Source organism: Mustela nivalis (genome assembly GCF_964662115.1).
Source record: "Mustela nivalis genome assembly, chromosome: 7".
Taxonomy (NCBI): domain Eukaryota; kingdom Metazoa; phylum Chordata; class Mammalia; order Carnivora; family Mustelidae; genus Mustela; species Mustela nivalis.
This window is the reverse complement of record NC_139026.1, coordinates 119,245,513-119,258,733: the sequence shown is the minus strand read 5'-3', so window position 1 is coordinate 119,258,733 and position 13,221 is coordinate 119,245,513. Positions and strand designations below refer to the sequence as shown.

The 13,221-nt window shown below is 34.3% G+C and overlaps 1 protein-coding gene across 7 annotated transcripts in view; it reads right to left on the bottom strand.

Annotated features, from left to right (window-relative positions):
• The window catches only part of EPC1 (enhancer of polycomb homolog 1), a 90,047-nt gene that overhangs the window by 18,912 nt on the left and 57,914 nt on the right, over positions 1–13,221 (bottom strand). For all 7 annotated transcript variants that reach the window (XM_082739772.1, XM_082739774.1, XM_082739768.1 and 4 more), the window contains one exon: positions 9,309–9,468. In XM_082739772.1, the coding sequence (XP_082595898.1) occupies positions 9,309–9,468 (160 nt within the window). The remainder of the gene's footprint in view (positions 1–9,308; positions 9,469–13,221) is intronic.

Sequence of the window (13,221 nt, the reverse complement as noted above, 5' to 3'; positions counted from 1 at the left end):
CAAAAACAAAGAGCTTAAGAGATTATTAAATATACTGGATTCAGCTATATGAGTAATTGATAGCTAAAAATGATAAAATATCAGCGATTTCATATGGTTTGATATAATATAAAAGGTCTTTAAATAAATTTGTTTCTAGAATATTTAAATCCCACTTAACAGATTATATAACTACTTTACTAAATGCTTAGGGAATGGTATTTAAAGCTGAAGTGTTAGAAGCCACTGCCAATAACAGTAATAGCTATCTCTCAATGCGTGCACTTCTGTTAAGAGGGCTTGTTTTTGTATGACAATCATTGTCATGGTGACAGAAATGTGATATATTTCTTATATTTGTTAAGATTTGAAAAAAAGGCCAAGAACCACTGCTCTAAACTGTATTATCAAATGCCAATTATATATCAAAATTAAACTAGGCTAACAATATGTAAACTATTAAATAGCTTGATATCAAAATGTCTCACACCTTTCCCTAATACCTTTTAACTTCCCATCACCTCAGAATCCAAATCCTTAGCATTGTATGAGGACTTTTTTGACTTCATCTCTCCAGTCTCATCAGTACTCTATGAGGTAGTAGTATCAAATTTCATATATTTCTTTTCTTTTCTTTTTTTTAAGTAATTTCTACACCAGCATGAGGCTTGAACTCACAACCCCGAGGATCAAGAGCCATGTGCCCTACCAACTGCGCCAGTCAGGCACCCCTCAAATTTCACCTATTATATACAGCATGCTATTTATTTCATGTCTTTAGGCCTTTACATTGGCTGTTTTCTGCCTGCCCACCTAGCAAATGACTGCAAATAGCCTGACTTCAAGTCCGGTGGAATTCCTTCCCGACTGCCTCCAATTAGGAAGTGGTTCCCAGCCACTTTTATCTTTCATTGATGCTATGAACCCTCTCCCAGAAAAAGACTGTGTGAACATGTAACATTCTGCATAAATTACAAGGCATTCAAATATCCCTAAAAACAGTGGCACCAAGGTTAAATATTCCTATTGTAGATCAATGCCCTTCTTTTGTACTATTTTCTACACATACTTTATATTCTACTTGATAAATATTAGAATATGAGGGAGCTCCTTGAGAAGAGGCACTGTGACTTATTTATCTCTGCAAAGACAGTAAACATGTTCATCTTGTATGCCAACTCTGTTTGTAGTACTCTACTGAAAAGCATTCTGATACTGCCTCTTAAAATGGGGGGAAAAAGCCCTCAAAAAATATGCACTCATCCATTAGTGATACTTGTGATAGGTACAAAAGGGGACCCTTTGGCTACCTCAAACCTGCCCTCGCTGCTTTGAGTTTAATAAGGTATCTGGCCTATAGGAATCCAATAAATATTTGTGGAATTGAACATATTATATCATTGTTCGTTTTCTACTTTGACCTATATTACACTTCTGTAATATTACTAATTAAAATATTTAGATTCCTTCATGAAAATCTGTGTATGTTAACACCTCCATACCCATGTTTCTTACACCCATAGGCCCTCCAATGACTTTCATGATCTGTTTTGTCTGTTACTGCAGTGTAAACAGAGTTTCTGCAGATCCTAAAGTAGATTAAATACTGTTTGTAAAATCAAAACACTTGTTTTTTGGGGTCCCTAACGAAAACAATTCATAGCTGCATTGTTCAACAGAGTAACCATTAGCTAATTTAAATCAATTAAATTAAAATTTTAGTACCTCAGTCACATTAGCCACACTTCAATATTAAATAGCTACATGTGGCTAGTGCTGTACCAGAAAGCACAAATTATAAAATATTTCTATCATCATTTAAAGTTCTATTAAACAGTGGTGATCCTGACAACCCAGAAAGCCAAACCGAGATGGACCAACTAGCACTGTTCTGCTTCTTAAGGGCATATTTTATATATGTTTAGGGCCTTATTTATATATTACTTGGCATTTTCCACTATAAATTTTTTCAGATCAAATTTTACTACAAAACTTAATTATTTACAAAACAAACTAACCTAATATCACCTTATCTGACATATATTATATCACAAATGACAAGTCACATCCAACATACTGGAGAAGGCAATCAAGACTGGAAAGGAAGATCCCTAGGTTAGGGAGCTCAGTGTCTTTTCTAAGGAAAGTTAACAAGTACCTGAGGGTCAGACTGCTCTTACCTCTACAAGAAGCTTTCCTTTTACAGATGTGCAAACACATGAAAGATCTTAAAATATGAGAACCAAATCTTGTTTAGACATAAGAATACTAAAGCCCCAGAAAAATGCTAACATGTAAAATTCACTTTAGGATTTCATTTGACCAAAAAAACCAGAGCCAATGATGAAAGTATAATTTAGCTTCAGCCCAACCTGCCCCTTCCAAATGACAGCTCAAATGCAGCTGATAAAGATGTAACATAGCTCTCATCGTCCTAGAATGAGGAGAATCTTCAAATTTTCTGGGTCATGTTACTGAGTGTGTTCAAAGTAGAAAACAGGGTCTACAGAGATATAGGCAGATGGATTGCATTTTATAATTAAGTTCTGTCAATAAAAATGTGACCTAGCTAGCCAATAATTGTTTAAAAACAGGAGCTATAATATAGAAGCTAACTCTTTTAAAAATATTTTGATAGGGATAAACCCAGATATGTGTATGGTTAAACAAAATACATAGAGGAGAATGTATCTCCTCCATACATGGAGGAGAAAATACAGTAGAAAATAATTCCAAGCAAAAAGAACACAATAGTACATACATCTAAGTTGACTGTTTTTATTATTTTTATTTATTTATTTGAGAGAGAGAGAGAAAGAACACAAGCAGGGGAACAGCATAGGTAGAGAGAAAGAGAAGCAGGCTCCCTGCTGAGCACAGAGCCCGATCAATCCTCAGAACATTATTATTATTCCCATTATGATTAGACTATACATTCTTAGATGGTATACTGCATACTCAACTTTCTTAGACCTTCTCATGGTATCACAACCAGAGGCACACAAGGTTCATCTGTTCCTCATAAGTGATGATAATCTTCTTTACCAGTCGAGAAATTACCCAATTGTTTCACTGCATAACTACTGTTTGTTCCCCCCTCCTTGTAACTGATGAACATTTGGTAGGAAGAGCTTAAGATCATGCAAATATCCTGTTCCTCATCAAAATTTCCTCTTATATTGAGAACACACTGATGATTCTTACACGATTCCATCTTGGTCACAATAATTGCAAAAATGATCTTCCAATTCCAGTAATCTCTTCACATTGTACCACTCAGCTTTTGGCTTTGTACTACAGAAGCAGCAGGAGATTACTCTTCACCATTTTTATTATCAGTATGGACTCCTGAATTCCTACATTTTTCCATGCTTTACAATTCATTATTATGTTTAATTATTCCGTTGCTTAAATTGTCTCAGAACCAGCCAGAGGAAGAAATTCCTATATCCTTGTGATATGCCCGTCATTTTTTTTTTTTTTTAATGGTTAATTTCTGACATAATAGGAAGTTCCAGGTTCATCACCCCTCCCTGACCACCCAGGTTTATCTTGCACCTTTCCTTCCAGCATCCTGGAATAAGCCATTACACCAAATTATTGGTCCTATTTAATGGAAAATGGATTAAGGAAGAGGTGCTAGGTGTGCTCATTGCTACTGAATAATCTTGCTTCTTGGCCCTTCCAGTGGACAGAGCTACAAATGTGTGTGTGTGTGTATCTCCACACACAGGCACATATACATATATAAGTGTACATCAAGATTACCCTTTTTAAAAAGGCTTCCTTTCAGGATTAACAGGAGAGCCTTGAAACCCAAATGCAAAAAGCAGGGGGTGAAAAAATTACTCCTGTCTATGTTCATCAGTTCAGAACTGTTTTGTCCTTTCTTCCAGTATAAATAGGAAAGAAGTCCTATCTGTATAATCTAGAAGCCTTACAGATCAGCAGCAAAAGAGAAACAACATTACATGATCCTTGGGATCAGGAGATGCAGAGTGCCAAGCACTCAGTGAAATAGCTTACAAAGTACCCAAACTCTGGAACTAAAGAAGGGGATAATGGTTATAATACCAGTTTCTTTCTTCAAAACTCTGACTGGATAAAAGGAAGTAAATTATGATCTCTTCCCTAAGTCTCTAAGTCAGTTGAAGATAAGGACTGAGTTGAACTTTTCCAAACTAATGTTCAATGAAGTGTTAATAGAGAACATGTAATAAATAAAACTGAAAAATGCTGGGTTAAAATTCGTGGTTTTTTTTTTTTTTTTTTTTTTGCCACAAGACTTCTAGAGCCTATAAATATAAATGTCATAAATATGATAATATGCCTTATGCCGGGCAGGTAAGGGAATAAAATATGCAATCATTCTCAAACATGTTTGACCATTGCTTTTTTCTTAGAGAATAGTAATTATCACCTTTTTAAAAACTACCATGGAGAGTTTGTATAACATTAGCTTAAGAGATTTACACAATAGAAATTTGGGAAACTAAAATAAACCAGTCCATATATATAATTCAGGTAACATATCCTTTGTAAGTAATTCACTAGACCACCTGGCAGACAAAATTCAATTTTAATTTTGCAGAAATCTATACTCTAATAATTTTTTATTTATTGTAGTATATTAAAAGCCAATACCAACTTCTAAAGAATTAACATAAATTACACAATTTCTTCTAGAAAACAGAATAAGAGGACACTTTCCAACCTGTTTTATGGGGCCACTATCACTGATACTAAAACCAAATAATACAGAACATGCACATATGCACACACACAAGTACATAGCCAAACAATCTCTCATGAACCTAGATGCAAAATTCAATAAAATAAAACAAATAAAATCCAATAAAATCCTTCCCAACAAGGTATAAAAAAACAAAACAATAAACTACAGTCAGTGAAATTTATTCCAGGTATGTGAGGCTAGTTCAATATCTGAAAATCAATCAGTATAATTTAACATATCAACGGGCTAAAGAAGAAAAATCACGTGATGTTATCCATTGATGTAAAAAAAGTATTTGACAAAATTGATCACTGATTCATGATAACTCTCAGTACACTAAGAATAAAAAACCCAATCTATAAACCAGATCTCAGCAAAAAAAAAAAACCTTTTGCTCTGTGAAAGACTCTGTTAAGAGGATGAAAAGACACATTATACACTGGGAGAAAAGATTTCCACATCACATATATGACAATCTCATAAAAAGCAAATACAAAAAAACCTACAGGTAAATAATATATAATGATGAAAGACTTAACTATTTCCTTTTAAAATCAGGAACAAGGCAAAGATGTTTGTTCTCACCACTTATATTTTAACACTGTACTAAAGTTTTAGCCACTATAGTAATAGAAGAAAGAGAAATTAAAACAGACTGAAAAGGAAAAACAAAACTGTATTTATTTGCAGACTTCACCATGACTGTCTACTTGAAAAAAACCCAAAGAATCTGCAAACATATCCTAGAGCTAATAAGCAATTCAGTTAAGGCCATAGGACATAAGATAAATAATTTCACCTGCAGTTTTGTATACTGACAATGAACAAGTGGAAACCAAAATAAAAAATGCAACACCACTTTCAATTGCTCCAAAGAAAATAAAACACTCAGTTATAAATCTAAAGAAACATGGTCAGAATATATATGATGAAAATTATAAAGTGTTAATGAAAGAAATCAAAGAAGACCTAAATACTTGCAGCGTCATACTGTGGTTATGGACTGAAAACTCAACATAGTAAAGATGTCAATTCCCCTAAAGTGATCTATAGGTTTAATCTAATTCTTATCAAGTATCAGCAAGTTTCTCTGTAGACACAGACAAGCTTATTGTAATATTTATATGGAAAGGCTCTAGAATACCCAAGACAAATTTGAAAGAGAAAAATAAAGAAGGAATGACTCTCCCTGATATTAAATGAGTTATTAATATAACTTGCAGTAATCAAAACAGTGGTATTATCTTGGAATAAACAGAAGTCAAGGGAATACAACACAGAACCCAGAAATGGATCCATATCAATATGCCTAACTGATTTCTAGGCCAAGAAGCAAAAGCAAATAGTGAAGGAGGGATGGCTGTTTTAATAAATAATGCTGGATCAACTGCACATCCAGAGGTAAAAACCAAAACCAAACCTAAAACAAAAACACCCCTGACCTAAACCTCACACACTCAAAACTGATCATACATTTAAACATGAAACTGTAAACTTCTAGAACAGAACACAGGAGAAACTCAGACCCAGGGAACGGCAGAGTTCTTAACAAAATCATGATCTGTAAGAGGAAAACTGATTAAACTTGATCTCATCAAAATGAAAAGCTTTTTTCTCTGTAACAAACTCTATTAAGAGAATGAAAAGACAAACTATATAATGAGAGAAAATATTTCCAAATTACATGTATGACAAAGACTTTATGTCTAGAATATATAAATAAAAGAATCCTGAAACTCAATTGTTAAAATAATCTAATTAGAAAATGGGCAAATATATGCACAATCATTTCACAGATGGCAAATAAACCCATGAAAAGATATGTAACGTATTAGCCATTTAGAGAAATACAAATTTAAAGTATAATGAGATATCACTGTATACCTACTAGAATGGCTAAAGTAGAAAAGTGATAACCCCAAATGCCAATAATAATACAGAAGGAGAAAATGGATCACACACACACTACTCGAGAATATTTAACACTGCACAGATACTCTCAGAAATACTATGGAAGTTCTTGTCAAACTAAAAATGGACCCAGCACCTAAACTTGAAGGTATTTATTCCAGGAGTAAAAACTTAAAGTCACACAAAAACTTGCAGATAAATGTTCATAGCAGCTTTACTTGTAATAGTCAAAACCTAGAAACTATTGAGCTGTTTCACTGGGTCAATGGTTAAAACAAACGTATTATGGAGTACTACTCACCAAGAAGAAGAAATGATCTATATTACATGAAACAAGTTGGACTGATACCAAGGATATTACGCTAAGTGAAAAAAAGCCAATCTCAAAAGGAAATGCACTGCCTGATTCTGTTTATGTTATAATCATGAACTGATGTAACTGTAGAAATGGAGAACATATTCGTGGTTGCCAGGGTCTAGGTTTGGCTATGAAGGAGTTAACAACATGGAATTTGGTGGCAATGGTACAGCTGAGTTACCTTGATTGAGGTATACAAAGCTATATATACTGTCCTGTGAATTTACAATTATTTAAAACAAAATATTAAAAGAAACTCAATGGTAGTTAATACTAATTAGCAGACTATCTTGATTAATATTCCAATGTATATATCTTTCCAGAGACAACATACTTCAAATTTGTACTAATTACTTTTCTCCCCAAATAAACTAGAATTCTGCTGCCATTTTATTGCTGTTATTTGATTACTAATTTAATAATAATTTTATTATCTATATACTATTATTTATAATAATATATAATTTAATAATAATTTGATTAATATTGGTCAAATTTGTTTAAGATGTCTGTGTCTATGTCCTATATGTAATTAAACATGTGCGTGGGGAAGAAAGCACATGCCACTTTATTTTAGTTCACTTCAAAGTAACCTTTAGTAAATTAGAAAAAAATATTTTCTTCGAAATGAAATCAATCAATTAAGGTGCAAGTTAGAATTAAAGAGAAAAAAACATGAAGTTAAAAATAGCAAATGCCGGGGCACCTGGGTGGTTCAGTGGGTTAAGCTGCTGCCTTTAGTTCAGGTCATGATCTCAGGGTCCTGGGATCGAGCCCCGCATCGGGCTCTCTGCTCAGCAGGGAGCCTGCTTCCCTCTCTCTCTGCCTGCCTCTCTGTCTACTTGTGATCTCTCTCTGTCAAATAAATAAATAAAATCTTAAAAAAAAAATAGCAAATGCCAATATATTTTTGGATTTTCGTATTTAACAAATAGTAAAATAAATATTTAGAATCCATGACAGAAACTAGATCATATGGAGGAAAGGTTAAATGAGAAAAGTAGTTAAGTAGTTTTAAATATTTTTTTTTAAAAGATTTTATTTATTTATTTGACAGAGATCACAAATAGGCAGAGAGGAGGAAGCAGCCTCCCTGCTGAGCAGAGACCGATGGGGGGGGAGCAGGACCCTGGGATCATGACCTGAGGCGAAGGCAGAGGCTTTAACCCACTGAGCCACCCAGGCACCCCAGTTTTAAATAATTTCTAAAAACAGCACACATTTACATGGTCTTGAAAAAAGTTTAGACAGGTCACTAGAAAACCCTCTTCATTAGAAAGGTCAACAACACTGACCTTTGTCGGTGTCCCAATTTACCTTAGTAAACTTTTTAACGACTGAGCCACCTAGGTGCCTCTTACCTTAGTAAACTTTCAACTATGTTTTAAAGTTGTCAACTACTTGGGAACTGAGTAAATGAAATATACTCTCTGAAGTTTATAAGATCTCAGTTATTTACCATCAAATGTGATAGCCATCGAAGGATTAATGCTAATGAAGAACTCATCATTACCAAGTGAAACCAGTTACCACCTAGAACACAAAAAGCTAGTAGGATCACAGATCAGAGGTTGGCAAACTATTGGTTCATGGGCCAATACTGGGTTGCCATCTGTTTTTTCTCAATAAAATTTTCCTGAAACACAGCCATGCCCATTTGTTTACTTACTGTCAACTGCTGATTTTGCCTTTCTTTCAACAGTACAGCTGAAGACCTGTGACAGACTGAATGACCCAAAAAGGCTAAGATAAACATTGTCCCTTTTTAGAAAAAGTTTGCTGATTGGCGACTTTTACTAAGATGTTCTTTAAGGCTACTCATATCACTATTTTTTTCTTTTTCTTTTTCTCTTTTTCTTCCTTCCTTCTTTTCTTTCTTTTTAAAAGCTTTTGTTTATTTGCCAGAGGGAGAGAGAGAGTAAGAAGGAACACAAGCCGGTGGAGTGAAAGACGGAAAGCAGGCTTCCCGCTGAGCAGGGAACCCAACATAGAACTTCATCCCAGGACCCTGAGATCATGACATGAGCCAAAGGCAGATGCTTAACTGAGCCACCCAGGAGCCCCTATTATTTCTGAATAGTAAGAAAACCATTTCTACATCTCAGGTATACTCTTTATCCTATTTGTCTAAAGTAGTATAAGATCACATGTTGAGATGAAACCAAAAACTTAGGATAAAAATGCCATCTCTTTTGTCAGGCAGAAATCTCAATTTTAAAAGTTGAAAATGGGCACCAAAGATGGCCTTGAACAGGTAAAAATGTGTCAAGAGTTAAGCAGAAAATAGCTATAGAAAATGTAATAATTAAAAGAGTCATTACTTACGCTGTATGTGAATGAGCTGCTTTGGCATCTTAAATTCCCCAGGATATATAGACTCATAGTAAGCAATATTACTTTCTGCTTCTGGGACTGGTATGACCATATTATCCCTCTTCTCGCCATACACCTGCTGTGCTGAAATAGCCCGCTGAAGATGGTGTTCCTAGAAACAGGAAGAAATAGATAAGTTTATATATTCAAAAAATAGTGAACAGAATGTATAGCTTTATTAAGATGTTTTTGTTCATATGTTTTAAAACCAGAAGGATTTTAGTAGCCTTGAGAGAATGCTAACAATACAATTAGTAGTAAGCACATTTTAAGCAGAATTAAGGTTTTGTTAGATATACCACATACTTCCTCAATTTAGGAAATGTACTATACTGAAATTGAGTTAAATTATATTAAAGATTCCAAAAAACTAACTAAACTGTTACTTTGAGTTTGCATTTTACAGATGAGATTCAAAGAAAAAGGGTTAAAACATTTACGTTTGTATGAAGAAAGCAGGCCATGGATGATTAAAAAAAAATTATTCTAATCTCCTTTACACAGAATGCTCCATAAATCTGGAAAGCACTTTCATATAAACCAACTAATACGATCTTTTCAAAGGAGGGCAGAGTATCCCTTCCATTTTTATTTGATGAAACTGATACATTCAAATCTGGTCTTTTGTCTCAATAACCTCTTATGAATTTCCAGAGCCTAGTATAGGGGTCAAATGCATAGGCTTCAGAGTCTGTGACTACTGGAAAGACACTTTAGTCTTCTAAATCTGTTTCCTATAGAATGAGAAAAATAATCTACTTTATAGTGCTGGTTGGAGATTTAAGTAAGATAAATGTGCAAAAAATGTTTAGTATAATGCCTGCTGTATAACAGGAACTCAGGTAAACTCTGGTTTAGTCACCACACAGAAAGATTTTAGCCATTTGTGGTACCACAAGCTGCCATAAAAATATCTGTTCTCAGTCAGCCCTATCATCACTGAATTTTGGTAAACACTTCATAAAATTTAAACTAGCTTTTAGAAAATATATAAAATATAAGTTCAGAGATGAAAAATATTCCAATGGTATGAAAACAGAAAATTCCAGTTCTCACAAGTACCCTGTTTTAATTAAAAATATATATTCATATAGGATTTAAAAGTCATAAAGAATTCTACCATGCAACATACAGAGCTTTACCACTAGGGCTTTGGTTCACTAGCTAGATCCTGGAGATCCTTCTATACGGACACTTCTACAACTTTTGCAGCAGCTGCCCTCTATATGGATGTACCATAATTTATTTAACCAGACACTAATTAATTGGAAAAAATCCCCTGGAGACAACCTATGTGCCTGTTCTTCTCCCTGAATGCTACAAAAATCATACCTGTACTATTATATACAAAACATCTTTGTGGATTTGTAAAAACATCTGCAGGACAACTACAAAAAAGTCCTCAAAGGGCATATGAGGTTCCACCAACATACACTATCATTCCTTGTAATATCTTTTTTTTTTTTTTTTTTCCAAAAATTTGAGAGAAAGAGAAAGCATGAGCACACGAATGGGAGGGACAGAGTGAGTGAATCTCCAGCAGATTCGGCACTGAGCATGGACCCTGCGTGGGGCTCAATCTCATAACCCTAAGATCAAACCTGAGCCAAAACCAAGAGCTGAATGTTTAACCAACTGCACCACCCAGGCGCCCGTCCTTGTAGTATCTTCTTAAAGACTCTTTTAAATTTTAAAATCACCCATCTTGTCATTTTAGGTTAATTTTTTTTATAATGATGACTTTTTTCTTAAATGTTGCTGCTATCTGCTCATTTTCAAAAGAACTACTTTTCTTCTTCAACATTTAAATATATTATCTCCTTTTTAATATTAAGGAAATTAGCCCCCTGTAATAAATTTTCCAAATATCTTCCTGAAGTGTGACTTCTCATTTTGTTTATTTTTTCCATGCAAAAAAGCTCTATTAGTCACATTTATCTTTTCCCTTGTGATTTTGTCATGCTTAATAACAGGTATAAATTGTACAGTCACAAACTAGGGTGTAAACAAATACTCTCTTTTTTAATAACTCAATTAGATCTTTGATTTGCGCTCTCTAATGGCTAAACGTACCCTCTTATATTTTAGTATAGTTTGTTCTTATATCTACTGGCCCTTATCTATTAACAAAGGGTGCCTCTGTAAGTTCCAGTTGGGAAGTCAGTCACATATATACTTATCCTACTCTCAGATTCCTTCAAATGTCAAGACAAATTTTCTTTGACCTATGCCCCCATATACATACCAAACTCAAGGAGGGCATGGGAAAGCAAGGTAGAGTATTCTTAATTTGCATTTTGTTCCTAATTCAGAATACTCTATCATAATTTCTTATGTAAGTGAACATGTGAGAAATACAGTTTATCTTTTTATTTTTTGTATAAGGAGAGATAATGGGAAGCCACTTGTTCTACTGTCATGCAAAAAAAAAAAAAAATCTATTCCCCTTAATGATTATAAATGTACCTGTATCATAGAATAAAATTCCCTTGAGAGTATTCCTAAGCTTTTTTCCTACTCTACCCAAACTGTCTCTCATGCCAGTATTTAACTTAAAGTTTAGCCTCATACTACATTTTATTATCTAGTAAGGCAATTCCTCCTTGATGGTTCTTTTTCAGAATATTCCTGGCTTTCTCGTTTATTTTTCTAGATGAACCATAAGTTACTTTCTAGGTGGGATGCGGGACCTCTAAAGTGTTTTGATTTTTACAGGCAATAGAGAAAGCTGGTTAAGAATGTGGACTCTGGTAATCCAGAGGTTCTCGGTTTGAATTGTGGGCAGCACGATGGTTTAGTAGCTCTAGGACTTTAGGACTTAAGACAAGAGATTTAACCCAATATGTTTTATTACCTGTAAGTAGACACTGTGTACTACCATATGGAATTGTGGTTAAGACAAAAATGCCTGAGACCTACTAACTACCCAACATATGGTAGCAAATATGTCTTTCATTATTAGAAAAGCTAAAGAGTCTTCCATATGCTTAGTAGTTACCATTTATACTTTCTCTAGTATGAACAGTGCTCTATAGAAAGATTTTTCCTTATGGTTTTATCCATTTTCCGTAACTGTGAACTCAAATTTTTATTTATCAATATTAGAGTGAATACTTACTGCTTAAAAAAAAAAATCTTATTTGTAGTTTTTTGTTTTATAAAATATTTCACACAATTTTCTCCTATCTTTAACAGTGAAGAAAATGATTTCCCCTAAGGTGGTGTCATGAGGTGTACAACGTACTTTCAAATGGTTCAATTATAAAAATATTTTATTACACAATAAAAAATACAGCAAACATGAACAGTTTTGGAATCATTTTGGGTATATAGCTGTTCAGCTTTTCTCTAAGTTTGAAAATTCTTTTTTAATTTTTTAAAGATTTTATTTATTTGACAGAGAGAGACACAGTGAGAGAGTGAACACAAGCAGGGGGAGTGGAAGAGGGAGAAGAAGGACTCCTGCTGAGCAGGGGGCCCAAATGTAGGGCTCAATCCCAGGACCCTGAGATCATGACCTGAGCTGAAGGCAGCCACTTAATGACTGACCCAGCCAGGCACCCCTGAAAACTCTTATAATAATAAAAAGTTAGATCAAGAACAGGGTACTAAGGATCCTAAAAGTGTATAATATACAGCATTTATGGTTAAGTTCTTCTGAGTCTTACAAAAGTATTCTTCAACAACTGAGATGTAACTGTAACTTTATATATTCCTATTTATGCTTTCTCCACGTATATCTGCGAACTCTAAGACAGGAAGGGGATCAAACATAGGCCTATATGGCTAGCGCACAGTTGAGTGAGGAGGGAGAGTGACAGATGCTATCTGCTCAGAGGATTAACACTCAGTCATGCAGTCACTG